At 44.9% G+C, this 18,521-nt stretch overlaps 1 protein-coding gene across 1 annotated transcript; it reads right to left on the bottom strand.

The window, feature by feature from the left end:
- Positions 1 to 2,061: 2,061 nt before the first annotated feature.
- Positions 2,062 to 16,445, bottom strand: LOC126106174 (uncharacterized). The gene is made up of 3 exons (XM_049912412.1): positions 16,322 to 16,445; positions 4,490 to 4,682; positions 2,062 to 2,365 (listed from the first exon to the last, which is right to left on the bottom strand). Exons 1-3 carry the CDS (start codon positions 16,443 to 16,445, stop codon positions 2,062 to 2,064), a joined length of 621 nt encoding a protein of 206 aa, XP_049768369.1.
- Between the last annotated feature and the right edge of the window lie 2,076 nt (positions 16,446 to 18,521).

Below are 18,521 nucleotides of genomic sequence, written 5' to 3'. Positions count from 1 at the left end.
CTAGCTACGACACTTACGGTAAGATTGCCCTGTTGATCTGCGTGTGAATGTAGTGATGGACTTCTTAGAATAAGTCTCAATGTATCACTTCATGTAATAGTGCTAGGACAAAGTTGTTGGCTGAAAGACTCCATTACTGACGCATTGTAACCAAAGGACAGGAGTTTCTCGAGGCTGTCATTGACAGTAGCTCTTGCTGATTTACACTTAGTGGACCAGACCACAGTTGAGAAGAAGACTGGGCGGTGTGCTCGATGAAGGGCGTCTGCAATACTTCTTTACATCTTTGGAACTTTTCACTGTAATTCTCAAGGTTATCACAGCATTTGATGGGAGGTAGGCTAATGATGTAAGATAGTATGCTTGCCATTCTGCCACTAATATGTATTGCCCAAGTGACAGGTGACGTATTGGGACAATATATGTAGCAGTTCTTCAAGGGATTCCTAGAGAGTCGCCAGTGCTGAAGTACATCCATCGCAGAGGAGTGCAGTTCTGAAGAATTCCAGGTTGGTGTACTCGATTATGCAGTGTGCTTGCAGTAATTTTGATGGTGTGTGTAATTCTTACAAGTTTATCACAGTACTTGATGGTGTCAGGAGAGGGTTTTAGTCTGGTTGCTCTATACGAGGTGCATTCAAGTTCTAAGGCCTCCGACTTCTTTTCTAATTAACTACTCACCCACAATCGATGAAACTGGCGCTACTTCTTGACGTAATCGCCCTGCAGACGTACACATTTTTCACAGCGCTGACGCCATGATTCCATGGCAGCGGCGAAGGCTTCTTTAGGAGTCTGTTTTGACCACTGGAAAATGGCTGAGGCAATAGCAGCACGGCTGGTGAATGTGCGGCCACGCAGAGTGTCTTTCATTGTTGGAAAAAGCCAAAAGTCACTAGGAGCCAGGTCAGGTGAGTAGCGAGCATGAGGAATCACTTCAAAGTTGTTATCACGAAGAAACTGTTGCGCAACGTTAGCTCGATGTGCAGGAGCGTTGTCTTGGTGAAACAGCATACGCACAGCCCTTCCCGGACGTTTTTGTTGCAGTGCAGGAAGGAATTTGTTCTTCAAAACATTGTCGTAGGATGCGCCTGTTGCCGTAGTGCCCTTTGGAACGCAATGGGTAATGATTAAGCCCTCGCTGTCACAGAACATGGACACCATCATTTTTTCAGCACTGGCGGTTACCCAAAACTTTTTGGCGGCGGTGAATCTGTGTGCTTCCATTGAGCTGACTGGCGCTTTGTTTCTGGATTGGAAAATGGCATCCTCGTCTCATCCATCGTCACAACCGACGAAAAGAAAGTCCCATTCATGCTGTCGTTGCACGTCAACATTGCTTGGCAACATGCCACACGGGCAGCCATGTGGTCGTCCGTCAGCATTCGTGGCACCCACCTGGATGACACTTTTCGCATTTTCAGGTCGTCATGCAGGATTGTGTGCACAAAACCCACAGAAATGCCAACTCTGGAGGCGATCTTTTCAACAGTCATTCGGCGATCCCCCAAAACAGTTCTCTCCACTTTCTCGATCATTTCGTCAGACCGACTTGTGCGAGCCTGAGGTAGTTTCGGTTTGTTGTCACACGATGTTCTACCTTCATTAAATTGTCGCACCCACGAACGCACTTTTGACACATCCATAACTCCATCACCACATGTCTCCTTTAACAGTCGATGAATTTGAATTGGTTTCACACCACGCAAATTTAGAAAACGAATGATTGCACGCTCTTCAAGTAAGGAAAACGTCGCCATTTTAAGTATTTAAAACAGTTCTCATTCTCGCCGCTGGCGGTAAAATTCCATCTGCCGTACGGTGCTGCCATCTCTGGGACGAATTGACAATGTACGCGGCCTCATTTTAAAACAATGCGCACGTTTCTATCTCTTTCCAGTCCGGAGAAAAAAATTCGGAGGCCTTAGAACTTGAATGCACCTCGTATTTTGGCACTGACAACTAGTGCCCAAATGGGAGGTGACGTTCAGGGCGAACTATTAGAACAGCTCCTCGAGTCCTTGACAGTCGCCCATGCCGTCCAGTGGACGAGACCGCGATTCAGAAGAACCCGGGGTTGGTGTGCTCGATGATGCAGCCCTTGCAGTACCTCTTGACGGCGCGGTAGCCCTCGATGGAGATCTGGCAGTCTTGGATGTTGAGCTTCTGGAGGCCGCGGCAGTAGTAGGCGACGCACTGGACGCCGCGGTCGGTGACAAGGTCGCAGCTGCGCACGCTGAGCTTCTTGAGGTTGGGGCAGCTCTCGGCAAAGGCGCGCAGCCACGCGTCACTGACGTCGCACTTGCCGATGCCGAGCGCGCGAAGGCGCGGGCACAAGCGCGCCAGCACGGCGATGGCGTCCTTCCTTCGATAAAAAGTCCCTCCTCAATATCCAATCAAGTTCCATTTTCTCTTTCCGAAATCTAGATCTGCCGAATAAAAGCTGCAAGAAAAGGACGAATGATTGCTTTGTTCTATCATTTGAAAGCGATGAAAATTGACTAAAGTGGTTCCGTCGCCGAAAAACCTGTCCTGTGGAGAAATAGAAAAATTTCATTTGGTCGAAAGAGACTTGTTTCACGCTTGTTCCCATTTATGGGCGAGTTTACGTCCGAATAGCGAAACATAGAGGGGCGTCAGTCACTGGGCAGCCATATCGTGGTATTCCATGGGCCCCGTGGTTATTCTGCAAGGTCGCTTTGCTGCCAATCATTATATGACCATTTTCGCTGGTGTGTTCCATCTCATGGCACAATGTTCGTTCCCTAGTGGTGATCCTGCGTTCCAAGACAACAGGGTTCCTGATCACATAGCTCGCAACGTCCAAGACTTTTTTTGTGAGCACGACGATGAATTTTCGCATCTCCCATGGCCACGATAGTCACCCGATCTCAATACTGTCGTGCCTTTACTTTCGAGAGAAGGCTGCATGATCGCTGTCACCACCATCATCGTTACCTGGACTTCCCATAATTTAGCAGGAGCCATGGTAGAAGATTCCCTTGAAAACCATGCTTTCTGAGACAACTGGAAGCTGTTCTGAATGACAAAGGGATTCCTGCACCGCATCGGACACGGCAAAGTGTTCTGCTTCTAGTGTTCCCATATTTTTCTGCACCCCTAGTATAGCGGCGACGGCGAGGTGTCGTTGTGTGACACCGATAATGTTTTTGCATTTTAATCTGCCGTGGATTCAGTCTTCAGGTACAATACGAGGTGCATTCAAGTTCTAAGGCCTCCGATTTTTTTTCTCCGGACTGGAAAGAGAAACATGCGCATTGTTTTAAAATGAGGCCGCGTTCATTGTCAATAGTTCCCAGAGATGGCAGCACCATACGGCAGATGGAATTTTACCGCCAGCGGCGACGTTTTCCTTATTTGAACAGTGTGCAATCATTCGTTTTCTGAATTTGCGTGGTGTGAAACCAATTGAAATTCATCGACATTTGAAGGAGGCATGTGGTGATGGAGTTATGGATGTGTCGAAAGTGCGTTCGTGGGTGCGACAGTTTAATGAAGGCAGAACATCGTGTGACAACAAACCGAAACAACCTCGGGCTCGCACTAGCCGGTCTGACGACATGATCGAGAAAGTGGAGAGAATTGTTTTGGGGGATCGCCGAATGACTGTTGAACAGATCGCCACCAGAGTTGGTATTTCTGTGGGTTCTGTGCACACAATCCTGCATGACGACCTGAAAATGCGAAAAGTGTCATCCACGTGGGTGCCACGAATGCTGACGGACGACCACACGGCTGCCCGTGTGGCATGTTGCCAAGCAATGTTGACGCGCAACGACAGCATGAATGGGACTTTGTTTTCGTCGGTTGTGACAATGGATGAAACGTGGATGCCATTTTCCAATCCAGAAACAAAGCGCCAGTCAGCTCAATGGAAGCACACAGATACACAACCACCAAAAAAATTTCGGGTAACCGCCAGTGCTGAAAAAATGATGGTGTCCATGTTCTGGGACAGCGAGGGCGTAATCCTTACCCATTGCGTTCCAAAGGGCACTACGGTAACAGGTGCATCCTACGAAAATGTTTTGAAGAACAAATTCCTTCCTGCACTGCAACAAAAACGTTCGGGAAGGGCTGCGCGTGTGCTGTTTCACCAAGACAACGCACCCGCATATCGAGTTAACGTTGCGCAACAGTTTCTTCGTGATGACAACTTTGAAGCGATTCCTCATGCTCGCTACTCACCTGACCTGGCTCCTAATGACTTTTTGCTTTTTCCAACAATGAAAGTCACTCTCCGTGTCCGCACATTCACCAGCCGTGCTGCTATTGCCTCAGCAATTTTCCAGTGGTCAAAACAGACTCCTAAAGAAGCCTTCGCCGCTGCCATGGAATCATGGCGTCAGCGTTGTAAAAAATGTGTACGTCTGCAGGGCGATTACGTCGAGAAGTAACGCCAGTTTCATCGATTTCGGGTGAGTAGTTAATTAGAAAAAAAATCGGAGGCATTAGAACTTGAATGCACCTCTTAATTCCTGATGGTGCCGCTATCCAATGAGACAACCTCGAGTAGAAAATGTGGTAGACGACGTTCAGAATCTGACTGTATATCGTTGAAAACCGTTTCTTACGGCACACCTCGTCATTTTTATCAGAGGTGTAAACACTCAACTTGAGGCCAGACACCAGCTCCCGGGCACTGTAGCAACGTGTTAGCACTGTTGGAGAAAGTGTACGAAATACAGGCCATTTCCGTAATGTGTTAGTTGCTGAATCTTACAGACAGAGTGCCAACCATATAAAAAATAAATCAGGATCTGTAGCGAAACTGAATGGGAAAATGAAAAATAAAGAAAGCCTCCAGTGCTTCTGCAAATGTGAGTTGGGTTGTTTTGGAGGAGGAGACAAGACAGCAAGGTCATCGGTCTCATTGGATTAGGAAGTCGGCAGTGCTCTTTCAAAGGAACCATCCCGGCATTTGCCTGGAGGGACTTAGGGAAATCACGGAAAACCTAAATCAGGATGGCCGGACGCAGGACTGATGTAAGTCTGAACTAAGGTTTCTTAGGTCCGACGTGCTTAAATTGAACAGCATATTAGCAGATGTAAGAACAATGTCTTCCTGTTCTTTTTCAGTTTCACTGGAAGTCACTCAAATGCGATCAAACACTTTTGTATTCGCTTGGAATTTATATTTTCATTTTCATCATGTTTCTTAATTGTTTGATTAATTAAATTTTATAACCATGCACGTTATTTAATCTGTGATCCCTACTTAGGTATACTCTCACTGTTAAATGCAGTTCATCTGAGCACCGCTTTCCATAACGCCTTTCTGTTGCAATACTGTAATACAAAATAATTGTTGAGCCGGTGTGGCCGAGCGGTTCTAGGCGCTTCAGTCTGGAACCGCGCGACCGCTACGATCGCAGGTTCGACTCCTGCCTCGGGCATGGATGTGTGTCATATCTTTAGGTTAGTTAGGATTAAGTAGTTCTAAGTTCTAGGGGACCGATGACATCAGCTGTTAAGTTCCGGCCGGCCGGAGTGACCGAGCGGTTCTAGGCGCTACAGTCTGGAGCCGCGCGACCGCTACGGTCGCAGGTTCGAATCCTGCCTCGGGCATGTATGTGTGTGGTGTCCTTAGGTTAGTTAGGTTTAAGTAGTTCTAAGTTCTAGGGGACTGATGACCACAGCAGTTAAGTCCCATAGTGCTCAGAGCCTCATATTACACTAACAATGCTAAATAGTTTATTAAAGATCATTTTACGACAAGCTTTCTTAAATTGTGCCTATACAATTTCGAAAACATGTAACGGTGCGTTGTGGACAAAGTTGCAAATTTCTTTTCATTGGTTTCGTACAAACGAGCCAAAATGAATACTAAATATTCATGACGTCGTGAAAATTAAGGTTATTGTTTTGCCGCTTGCCTTATAACGGTAATTCTCTAACAATGAGTTAGATAAAACTCAAGTGTGTGCATTATAGCTGTGTAATAATGAGGCAAGCAAAAAGGTGAACGTCACTCCGAAAGGACGCCCGTCCCCAATACCTGCCTTGAAACACAAACAACAATGTACCAGATGTAGGAGTAGGTAACCGGAATTTTCCTATAGATGGTGCTAGCCATCCGTATAGAGCCCGAGAGATTGCGTCTGCAATGCCATCTGCTTCCTGTAACGGATGACTGCTAATGTCAACACATAATAATCCAAGTTCCATACATCGGTATCTGTTTGAAACCCATAAACATGTCGAGTTTGGTGCCTACGAAGTACGATTTCCGGACATCATTGAATTTCTGTTATCATTTAAAGAAAACTGCTGCAGTATCTAAGCTTTCAGTGAAGTTGCTATTGAGAAAACACAGTCTTCCGACTGGTTACAAAAATTCTAAATCAGTTAATTTGACGTGAGAAACGATGAGCGCAGGAAACTACCGAAAAAGCTCGAAGAATTGAAAGGTGGCATGCCTTACCGATGCACACAGTGGCCTGGCCTCTCTCATGTTCACAGCAATCATCTTAGTCTTAGTAATTCGATTTGAGGAGGTATAGCCGAGAATGCCCATGACAAGGCTAGCATTGAGAACTCGGAAGTTATGAATGTTTTCCTCTCTAAATGCGTGTGGTGAAGAGTAGCTATTCCTTCCCACATTGCGTCTCTCGTCACCTGGGTGGTCCGGAAAAGGTTATGCCTGTTGTTGTGAGGGACTGGCTGAATGGGGTGAATGCTGAGCCGACGCCGACATTATCAAAAGAGCTGGACGGCACGCCCACGGTAAATTCTGAGGGAGCGCCTGGGGTGAGATATTCCGTTTCTTCGCGGAAATTCGGTAAACACACCTTCTGACCTTCTGGCGAGCTACGAGGGGTGGAAGGACATGAGTTCCCAGGCAGTTTTCACGGGCAGATTCCCGCGTTTTCTGTAAATGATTACCTATGATTCGCTTGCTCAGGGAAAAGCTCCGTGACGTAGGAAAATTGGCGCAGAAATTGGTGCCAAGTATCTCCATTGGTGTAGTGGAAGTGCTTCGGCAATAGAGTGGAATTTTCCACCGGTTATCAAGTTAATGATTGGCACGTATAACCACGACCACCATGGTGGGGGTGGTATTGTACTGGGTTCAGCTTGTACGGGTACTCTTTGGAGCAGTCTAGTCTCGACTTTCGGTCGGAGTAGGTTACAAGACTGAGCTCACGCTGCTCTGGACAGCCTGCCTTCCGTTGGCTGTCTATTATGCTTAATAATATCCGTTTGACGAAGTTGCTGAAGTTTTTGCCTCAACGTAACTTTCCGAGCAAAGTTGGCAATTGAGCGTTCTCCATACATATGGCTTATCCAGTCCGTCTTGAGCAATTTCGGGTAAACTTGACTGTATCGGAGTTACTGTGTGACTTTAGTTCTTAAAACCAGTCACTGTAACGTCAGTGATTGCGTGGCGAACTTTCTTCGTCTCCCTCAGAGGTGCATATGAAATGCTAGGAAGTCTTTAGTCTGTAACAACCAGGTCTGGATAATTAGTACCGGGCTATACTTGCGACATTATCATAACCACGACGGGACGTCGAAGCAACCAGCAACCAACCCTCTCAGTCGGTATGCCAGATAGTGTTTTTGCAGTAAAGAAGACAGCCTGGTAATGTATGTCCTCAGCACCAGCAGATTACGGAATTTTGCAACGTTTCGTTTGAAAGGTATGGGAAAGGTGCAGAAAGTGGAAAAATGGGTTCCGCATGGACTGAATGAAAGACAGAAAGCAAACCGAAAGAACACTTGTGAAATGCTGCTCGCCAGACAGAAAAGAAAGTAGTTTCTCCCTCGAATAGTGACAGGTGATGCCAAATGGATATATTTTGAGAATCCTAAGCGTCGTAAATCATGCGTGAATCCAGACATACCATCGACATCCATCGCAAGACCAAATCGCTTTGGAAAGAAGACAATGCTCTATGTTTGGTGGGATCAGAAGCCTGTCATCTATTATGAGCAGCTAAAACTTGGTTAAACCGTTAACAATGATCGCTACCAATAGCAAATGATCGATTTAAATCGAGCATTACGTGAAAAACGATCAAGTAGTGTGTATTTTCTTAGGAACACTATTTTTACCTAGTAAAGACTAGGAAGTTTTAATTTTGGTCGCCTCTCACAGGATTACAGTTCCCTGTTTCAGGGTGAATGTGTTCATATGTATCGAGCCTTGTCTTACAAAATTTTGGGTCACGTTTTGATCAATAAGAGACTTAGCGATTGTGAAAGTAATCAGTTTATATTGCCAACACCACAAAATTTGAAGAATATCAAACATGCGTATCAGCAGTTTCTGCGTGAAGACTTCCGAAAGCGTCTGAAGAACGCAGACCTCGCAGAAAGACAACGAATGTGGATTCTGCGGATTGTGCGACAGTAATTTCAACGTTTGATGGCTGATGGATTTATCGAGGCGATCCAGTAGCATGGCCTTGCCCCTCCAGCCATTATGAATCCCTTGGATTTCTGGCTGTGAGGTGCATTTACAAGGCATTGGTGTACTCGTAGCCTATTAACCATCTACAACGTTTACTGGAACGTGTGGCCAATGCATGTGACGCAATTCGAATGGAGCCAGGTGCATTTGAAACTCTATGCAATTTACTGCGAAGAAAGGTTGTGGGATGTTCAGGATGCGTATAGTGTCCACCTCCACGTAACAAACAGAGGGAAACGAGAGGGGAAACTGGCCGATATGTCAACAGGTATCGGTTTCCGGACATATCATTCTGGAAACTTTATTTCTAGTTTTGTCTAGTGCTACCTCCAGTAGGAATATTTGACTCTTCATGTTGTACACCGTGTATTATGAATATATGTATCCATAGGACTTGGTAAAACACCTCTCAGGTGATTTAAACCGTCTACATTACATTTGTTCACGTTTAGGGTCAATTGCCAATCACTGCAGGTCTTCCGACGTTCGACATCACTTCACGGCGGCATCGTATGCAAACTGCTTCCTAGAGCCGCCGATGCTACTGAAAGATTAATAAAGAACATCGTGGTCTCCTTTGACAGCTAAAATTATTTTATCTTCAGAGAAATTAATTTTAAGGAAGGTTCGAATGGAGTCTTTTAAAGCGTTTATTTATGAATACAAAACCCACCACAGCTGGAGATTTACATGTACAGGGCTAATACAAATGATTGAAGCGATTTCATAAATTCACTGTAGCTCCATTCATTGACATATGGTCACGACACACTACAGATACGTAGAAAAACTCATAAAGTTTTGTTCGGCACTTCAGGTTTCTGCTGCCAGAGCGCTCGAGAGCGCAGTGAGACAAAATGGCGACAGGAGCCGAGAAAGCGTATGTCGTGCTTGAAATGCACTCACATCAGTCAGTCATAACAGTGCAACGACACTTCAGGACGAAGTTCAACAAAGATCCACCAACTGCTAACTCCATTCGGCGATGGTATGCGCAGTTTAAAGCTTCTGGATGCCTCTGTAAGGGGAAATCAACGGGTCGGCCTGCAGTGAGCGAAGAAACGGTTGAACGCGTGCGGGCAAGTTTCACGCGTAGCCCGCGGAAGTCGACGAATAAAGCAAGCAGGGAGCTAAACGTACCACAGCCGACGGTTTGGGAAATCTTACGGAAAAGGCTAAAGCAGAAGCCTTACCGTTTACAATTGCTACAAGCCCTGACACCCGATGACAAAGTCAAACGCTTTGAATTTTCGGCGCGGTTATAACAGCTCATGGAAGAGGATGCGTTCAGTGCGAAACTAGTTTTCAGTGAGGAAGCAACATTTTTTCTTAATGGTGAAGTGAACAGACACAATTTGTGAATCTAGGCGGTAGAGAATCCTCACGCATTCGTGCAGCAAATTCGCAATTCACCAAAAGTTAACGTGTTTTGTGCAATCTCACGGTTTAAAGTTTACGGCCCCTTTTTCTTCTGCGAAAAAAACGTTACAGGACACGTGTATCTGGACATGCTGGAAAATTGGCTCATACCACAACTGGAGACCGACAGCGCCGACTTCATCTTTCAACAGGATGGTGATCCACCGCACTTCCATCATCATGTTCGGCATTTCTTAAACAGGAGATTGGAAAACCGATGGATCGGTCGTGGTGGAGATCATGATCAGCAATTCATGTCATGGCCTCCACGCTCTCCCGACTTAACCCCATGCGATTTCTTTCTGTGGGGTTTTGTGAAAGATTCAGTGTTTAAACCTCCTCTACAAAGAAACGTGCCAGAACTGCGAGCTCGCATCAACGATGCTTTCGAACTCATTGATGGGGACATGCTGCGCCGAGTGTGGGAGGAACTTGATTATCGGCTTGATGTCTGCCGAATCACTAAAGGGGCACATATCGGACATTTGTGAATGCCTAAAAAAACTTTTTGAGTTTTTGTATGTGTGTGCAAAGCATTGTGAAAATATCTCAAATAATAAAGTTATTGTAGAGCTGCGAAATCGCTTCAATCATTTGTAATAACCCTGTATTTCGAATATTACTATTGTACATTACACCCCTATGGTAGATGTTTTAACGTCTAAATAGTTCTGACTTTAATGTCTTCTGTCCCGCTATGTAAATCGGAGCTATGAGTTAGTACAAGCTTCCTTTTTAAGCGCACAGCTTTACTATCTACTCTCTACCAAAACTACAGTTCAGTAATTTTGATACATTACATAAATTGCTTAGTAACTGGTAGAATTACCGGTTAGGTGGTAGAATAAAATAAGTGGGTGTGTAAGAGAGAAACTGTGAGCCGACAACTTCTCCTTGTCTTTTTTTTTTGTTTCTTTTTTCGGTTTGCCCATAATGAGAGCTAGACATCATTCAGTGTCAGTCAGTTGTGTGTTTGACGTCCTTACAGAATACATACTGCATTTTATAAGTGATAAAAATTAGGTGAGCGCGTAACTTACACACTTTTACGTAACCAAAGTAATTACGTTTGATGGAAGTGTGGTTTAGATGCACAAATATAAATAAATCTATATAATCGTTGTTCTTCTTTTGTATTCAACTGAACATTCTTCATCATGATCAAGGCAAGAGTTTCCTGTAGTTGATGAACGCAAAACTGGTTTATGAATAACAGAAACATGTTTAACTAATGAACTATGTTTCGTGTTTCCTTTAAATTTTACCTTATATATGAATATACTTCGTTTTCTAGACCTGAATGATAAATCTGTATTGTCTTTTATTATTTTTACAACAACATTTCTCTGTTCCACGCCACAAATCAACAATTTGGAATGAAGTCTGAATGATACATAGACAAATTCAATTTTGTTGTAAATATTGTTTATTTTTAAGCAAGAGACAAGAGGGTAGCTATTCACAACAAAAATATTTCGTAGGTTACGCTGCTGCTTGTATTATGTTCTCACTCATTTTCTACATGGTCAACCTTTTCCTGTTTCCAGGGGAAACCAGTAAGACACTGATTGCATATTTACACAAATCCGTAGATATGAAGTAACACCTGGTTGGTATGAAACACACCTAACATACAGATGACGTGGCTAAGATCTTAACTGAATAAGGTTACTTTGAAAGCTACCATAGTCTACTCTTACTTAGGGTAGTCTACGGCAGCTCAAAGTAGTTTTACGATTTTACTATCTACGTTCTAACAGTGTGGCGTGGGTTCACACATGCATTGCTTAATATCAACGATACTCTCATTGTAACACTTCCGTCGAGTGCACTTGAAAAACTAGAACATGTTTTCTGAGATTTGAAGGTTATAAAGAAAATTTATTACTGGCAATAAAAAACTTCGTAACAGTCATAGAGGGAGATACACTATTCTTAAGTAAGTGTTGTTAAAGGGAGTGAGTATTTAAGATGACAGATTGTTTTTTTCAGTGGACCACCTACATATTAATGAAAAGTCAAGAAAGACGATTTCATCCATCATTTTTCAACTAGTGAGTTTTGTGGTGAAATGAGCGAGGGTAATGTAGCTGCAACATTTTAACACACTCATCTGAGCTCTGTAAATTTACAAAGTACAGGGGGAAGCAGGTTATAGAGCAAAGTAACAATTTAGCAGCAATATTCTTGGAACTGAAGAAGCAGGATCAGGTTTTCTGGAGGATTGGAAAGGATTTTCGAACGAGTCGCTTTGATCTCAGAGCGGAAAATTACGCTCGGGGCTTCGTTTTGTCCGCCGCGTGCCCGTTCTTTGAGGTCTCATAAAGCTCGGAGTAGAGGGTCCTGCGAGAACGAAACAAGATGAGTCTTTTTACGCCGTATTTTTTCACCGTTCTGTGCACATACTCTGACCTTCGAGACAAAGAAATTCTTCGGCCATTATAATCTCATTAATGAATCCTTGTAGAATAAGAGCCGTTATAGTATGCCTTGATTGCTTCCTGAGAATTAATTTACTTCCGTATCCTAGGTCATTAACAGGCCTACGAGCCTGTGTGGTGGCGCTCGACTCAAAGGTAAGCGGGTTCGAATCCCGGCGGTGGAAAGTTTTCAATGCCATTATTTGGTTAGCAAGGGGGGGGAGGGGGGAGTGAGAGAGGTTGTGGCTTAAAGTTTATGATCAGCAGTCTTAAAGCCAATGTCCAGGATTCCATTTCAAACCTCTTAGGCGTGTCTCATGATGTCTCGCGTTTAATAATTCGTTCACGCAGGAGGATCGTGCATACCGCCGTTTAAACATTGCACATGCTCCCGTATGGAGGACATCGTAATAGGCATCCCTGGCGTAAAGAAGCGACTGAAAGAGTGGAAAAGAAATAAGTCGCCAGGTCCGGATGTAATCCCGATTCGCTTTATGAAGAATGCTCTAAGGCGTTGGCCCTTATTTAGTTAACATTTTTTGCGAATTTCACGCCAAGCGCAAAGTCCGAAGTTCCCGGAAAAATGCACAGGTGATTCTTGTTTATAAGAAGGGTAAAAGAACTCTCCCGACAAATAAAGAGCAATGTATTTAACATCGGTTAGCTGCAGAATTCTTGAACATATTCTCAACCGGAACTGACGACGTCCCTTGAGACGGAAAAGATTCTGCTCAAAAATAAGCGGGGCCTTAAAACATCTTTCGTGTGATACTCAGCTTGCCGTTTTTCACACAGTATCCTGCGAAATGTGGATTAAAAGCGCCAGTTGGATTATATGTTCCTAGATTTCCGAAATGCATCTCACACGGTGCCCCATTGCAGACAGTTAACGAAAGTACAGGCATACGGAATACGTTGAATGACATGCGTACGGCTGTTAGACCTCCGAAGTGATAAAACAAAGTTTCTTGTCCTCGATGGCGAATCTCCATCAGAGACAAGAGTGTCGTGAGGAGTGGACGAGGGAAGTGTGGTAGGGCAGCTTTTATTCCCTAATAAATGACATGGTGGACAGGGTGTGCAGCTTATTACGGCCGTTTGCTGATAACGCTGTGGTCTAACGGAGGGAGTCGTCATTGAGTGACTGCAGGAAGATACAAGATGACTTAGACCAGATTTCTCGTTTCTGTGATGAATAGCAGCTTGCTCTAAATGTAGATGAATGTAAGTTAAAGCTGAGGACTATGAGAAACAATCTATGTCTGCATACAGTATTAGTAGTGGTGTGGCGACTGCACACTCTAACCTTGTATGCCAGTAACACAACCAGTTTTTAGTTGCAACACTTCTTTATTGATTACACATACACACAAATAATAATGAATTAACAATATTTGGATATCAAGGCCCTATACAGAATTAGTATTAAAAATGCGCAAAATGAGTAAAGAATTGTAGACCACAGAAACAGCTTTAAATATAGTCATTTAAAAATGTTACACAGGAATGAAACTTTTCAGTGTAATGGAAGCAGTAACTTAAATTAATTTTCAAATAGGAGGTATTTCAGTCTTGTCACAGCCATACTGCAATATGACCAAATCTTAAATTACTTTAAATTTGCAACTTAGGGTTAGGCACAAGAAGGGTACAATTTGTCCTTTGTGTGTGCTTATATTAAAAAATTCACTATTCTTTTTATTATCACTCCGTTTTACACTTATGCAAGCTTAAGGCAAAAAGTCAATTGATGAACATGTGACAGACGCGAGCAAACGTTAATCTATTACTATTTCACAAACACTCATTCCAAAGGGTGAACATATACTCAACTTTGGGCAGTAGAAAATCTTCTGCCTGAAACAACCATCTCGTTGAATGGAATAGAGAAATCGCGGATTAACGGAGTCCGGACGGCCGTGAGTTCAAATCCTAAGATTTCCGCCACACTGCAAGTTCGCAGGGCGAGGTGTGCTCGCGTCGACCACTATACATGTTTCTGAAAACAGGAAAACATGAGCGGCAGACACACTATAGTATATACAAGTTACACAAATATAAAAAAATACCTTAAAATAAACATATTACAAGTTAACCCAAGAACAGAATTAAGGAGCTTAGTTTCCTTTGATAAAAAAAGATCTAGATACTAAGTACCTAACGTGACAATCCATACACACAAGAAATTATTAAGAAACAACAACTACCACTAATTCGTAGAACCAGAAACTTCTAAATCTGTAACTAAATTAAGAAATGACGTTCAAGTGAACCAGCTACTTTCAGCGTGCCACTAAGCACCAAATCAAAACTTAAAAATGCGAGGCGCTATTTCTAGTCACTTTAGTAGCATAATTTCATGGCCGTTCCAGAACATAACTCTCCTCCACACCACTGCAGTGAATGTTTTGCTGCCCACAACGCACGAGCAACTGCAACAGTCAACAGTCCTTAAGGACACAATAATATTCACTATATATAGAAGGACGAACCCACAACGAAAACTTGGCGATTAAATTTTTTCTTCTTCATGTGAAATCCACATAGCTCTCAAGGTATTAGAAAATCCTGGTCGCCACTGGCCAGCCGTATCAATGCATCTTTAATACTTTCCGGCAGCGGCCCATGCTTCTTCGTCGCTCCAACTCAACTGGTCCTCAAGGCATAGGGCTGTGCCACGTGTCGCCAACTCCCAACAACAACATCGAACGCCCGTCACGTCACAGACTGACTCTCCTCGACTTGCGCCCGCGCGCTATCATAAATAGCCTGCCTCAAAGACACAAAGAGAACAAGGCACAAGAACAACGATGAAAGATGGAAGTAAGAATTGATATCGCCTGGCGCCAGAAACTCACCGGTTCAAGTAGTGTGCTATGTAACAAAGTAATGTTGTTTAAATACACTTCCGGAAATTGAAATAAGAACACCGTGAATTCATTGTCCCAGGAAGGGGAAACTTTATTGACACATTCCTGGGGTCAGATACATCACATGATCACACTGACAGAACCACAGGCACATAGACACAGGCAACAGAGCATGCACAATGTCGGCACTAGTACAGTGTATATCCACCTTTCGCAGCAATGCAGGCTGCTATTCTCCCATGGAGACGATCGTAGAGATGCTGGATGTAGTCCTGTGGAACGGCTTGCCATGCCATTTCCACCTGGCGCCTCAGTTGGACCAGCGTTCGTGCTGGACGTGCAGACCGCGTGAGACGACGCTTCATCCAGTCCCAAACATGCTCAATGGGGGACAGATCCGGAGATCTTGCTGGCCAGGGTAGTTGACTTACACCTTCTAGAGCACGTTGGGTGACACGGGATACATGCGGACGTGCATTGTCCTGTTGGAACAGCAAGTTCCCTTGCCGGTCTAGGAATGGTAGAACGATGGGTTCGATGACGGTTTGGATGTACCGTGCACTATTCAGTGTCCCCTCGACGATCACCAGTGGTGTACGGCCAGCGTAGGAGATCGCTCCCCACACCATGATGCCGGGTGTTGGCCCTGTGTGCCTCGGTCGTATGCAGTCCTGATTGTGGCGCTCACCTGCACGGCGCCAAACACGCATACGACCATCATTGGCACCAAGGCAGAAGCGACTCTCATCGCTGAAGACGACACGTCTCCATTCGTCCTTCCATTCACGCCTGTCGCGACACCACTGGAGGCGGGCTGCACGATGTTGGGGCGTGAGCGGAAGACGGCCTAACGGTGTGCGGGACCGTAGCCCAGCTTCATGGAGACGGTTGCGAATGGTCCTCGCCGATACCCCAGGAGCCTAATTTGCTGGGAAGTGGCGGTGCGGTCCCCTACGGCACTGTGTAGGATCCTACGGTCTTGGCGTGCATCCGTGCGTCGCTGCGGTCCGGTCCCAGGTCGACGGGCACGTGCACCTTCCGCCGACCACTGGCGACAACGTCGATGTACTGTGGAGACCTCACGCCCCACGTGTTGAGCAATTCGGCGGTACGTCCACTCGGCCTCCCGCATGCTCACTATACGCCCTCGCTCAAAGTCCGTCAACTGCACATACGGTTCACGTCCACGCTGTCGCGGCATGCTACCAGTCTTAAAGACTGCGATGGAGCTCCGTATGCCACGGCAAACTGGCTGACAATGACGGCGGCGGTGCACAAATGCTGCGCAGCTATCGCCATTCGACGGCCAACACCGCGGTTCCTGGTGTGTCCGCTGTGCCGTGCGTGTGATCATTGCTTGTACAGCCCTCTCGCAGTGTCCGGAGCAAGTATGGTGGGTCTGACACACCGGTGTCAATGTGTTCTTTTTTCTATTTCCAGGAGTGTATTTGCGCGTAACGTTGAAAAGGGATAAAAGGGATATTAAATGGAAGGAGCGTGAGGGATTGTCGTAGCGAAGGCGAATGGTCGAATTTGATGGAGTGGGACAGTTTTAGGGAAGTGTGCTTTGTTCGTAGGCGGGATCGTATATACAAGTGCGACCCATAATTGAGTACTGCTAGACTGCCATCCATAGCAGGTCGGATTAAACGAAGAGGTCGAAGGAATTCAGACGCTGGGTACTAGATCTGTTGCCAGAAGGTTCGATCAGCGTAGACTGATACGCCAGAGAAACTGGTATAAGCATGAGTATTCAAATAAAGAGAAAACGTAAACAGGCAGAATATGGCGTGGCAATCGGCAACGCCTATATGACAAGTGCCTGGTGCAGTTCTTAGATCGGTTACTACTCCTACAATGGCAGCTTATCCAGATTTAAGCGAGTTTGAATATGGTGCTATAGTCGGCGCACGAGCGATGGGAAACAGCATCTCCGTGGTAGCGATGACGTGGGATATTTCCCGGACGACCATTTCACGAGTGTACTGTGAACATCAGGAATCCGGTAAAACCCCAAATCTCTGTTAACGCTGCGACTGGTATGAGATCCTACAAGAACGGCATTAACGACGACTACAGAGATGTCCACGTGACAGAAGTGCAATCCTTCCGCAAATCGCTGCAGATTTCAGTGCTGGGCCCTCAGTAAGTGTCAGGGTATGAACCATTCAACGAAGGCCCACTCGTGTACAATCGATGACTGCACGACACTAAGCTTTACGCCTCTCCTGGGCCCATCAACACCGACATTGGACTGTTGATGACTGGAAACGTACTGACTTGTCGAACGAGCCTCGTTGCAAATTGTATCGAGTGGATGGACGTGTATGAGTATGGAGACAACCTCACGAATCAATGGGCCCTCAATGTTGGCAGGGGACAGTTAAAGCCGGTGGAGTCTCTGCAATGGCGTGGGGCGTGTGCAGTTGGATGATATGGGCCCCTGATACATATGGATGCTACTCTGACAGGTGACACTGAAACGCGTACGTTTCAACCAGCGATGGCGAGGCATGACAGAATCTCTGACCAGACAGGTTTTTATCTATCGTTGCTAGTCTGCGCTTGACCGCGCGAGTGTGCAGATCCGAGTTGGACGCAGTAATTGTAGGTAGCGAGTCGCGAGAGCATAGAGTTCAGTTAGAGAGCAGTAGCGCGTGCGAGACGACAGTAGTAGTCAGTACAATGGTTGCGTGTAGCGAGCCAACAGGAACAGTCGTGTGTGAGGAGTAGGCCGGCGTCGACATGGGTCTCTGGTCACGGTTCGGGACGAGGTATATTGTTAAATAAGGTAATGAAGCAGCATTGCGCTCAGCCAATAACATCTGTTAATTGTAATTAATTTGTACAAGAAATTCCCCAATAATAATTTTGTTTTTAAAGCAATAGTTTTTAAGAAAAGAATCATTCCAATTGAAACAATACTTCCTATGCTTTTCCTCCCAGAATCAATTTATCAGATTAATTATTGCACAGGGCCTAAGGTCAGCGCAGCTGCCCTTATAAAATTTATCAGGTTCATCTTAACGTTAATTTTGTGGAGACTTAACATTTTGCACATTTTTATTATCATTGAGTTTTATTACTGTGGGAAGCTAACATTTGGCTCTATTTGCATTTTCATTCAATTCATATCATTTAAAAATAATTACGGGGAGGTTACACTTAGCACGATGCCCAATGCTCCATTAAATATTTTCTTTTATTTTCACGGGAAGGTTCCACTTTGGCTTTATTCTCATTAACATTGAAATATTTAACATAATTTCTGTGGGAAGGTTACACTTTGGCTCGATTCCCATTAAAATTTAATTATTGTCATTAGAAAATTCCCCGGCGAGGTTACAACACGTACGCAAGCCTCCTTTATGATCA

This window comes from Schistocerca cancellata, chromosome 10 (genome assembly GCF_023864275.1).
Source record: "Schistocerca cancellata isolate TAMUIC-IGC-003103 chromosome 10, iqSchCanc2.1, whole genome shotgun sequence".
In the NCBI taxonomy this organism is placed as follows: Eukaryota; Metazoa; Arthropoda; class Insecta; order Orthoptera; family Acrididae; genus Schistocerca; species Schistocerca cancellata.
The sequence above is the reverse complement of the archived record's forward strand: the minus strand, read 5'-3'. Positions and strand labels throughout refer to the sequence as shown.

What these genes read in the sequence shown, in the direction of transcription:
- LOC126106174 (XM_049912412.1), bottom strand. Translation starts at nt 16,445, where the DNA reads ATGGCGATAGCTGCGCAGCATTTGTGCACCGCCGCCGTCATTGTCAGC. An exon ending in CGACAGCGTGGACGTGAACC is followed by an intron (nt 4,683 to 16,321) that starts GTATGTGCAGTT and finishes TTTCTCCAACAG; the next exon opens with TGCTAACACGTTGCTACAGT. An exon ending in GCACCATCAGGAATTAAGAG is followed by an intron (nt 2,366 to 4,489) that starts GTGCATTCAAGT and finishes TTTTTATCGAAG; the next exon opens with GAAGGACGCCATCGCCGTGC.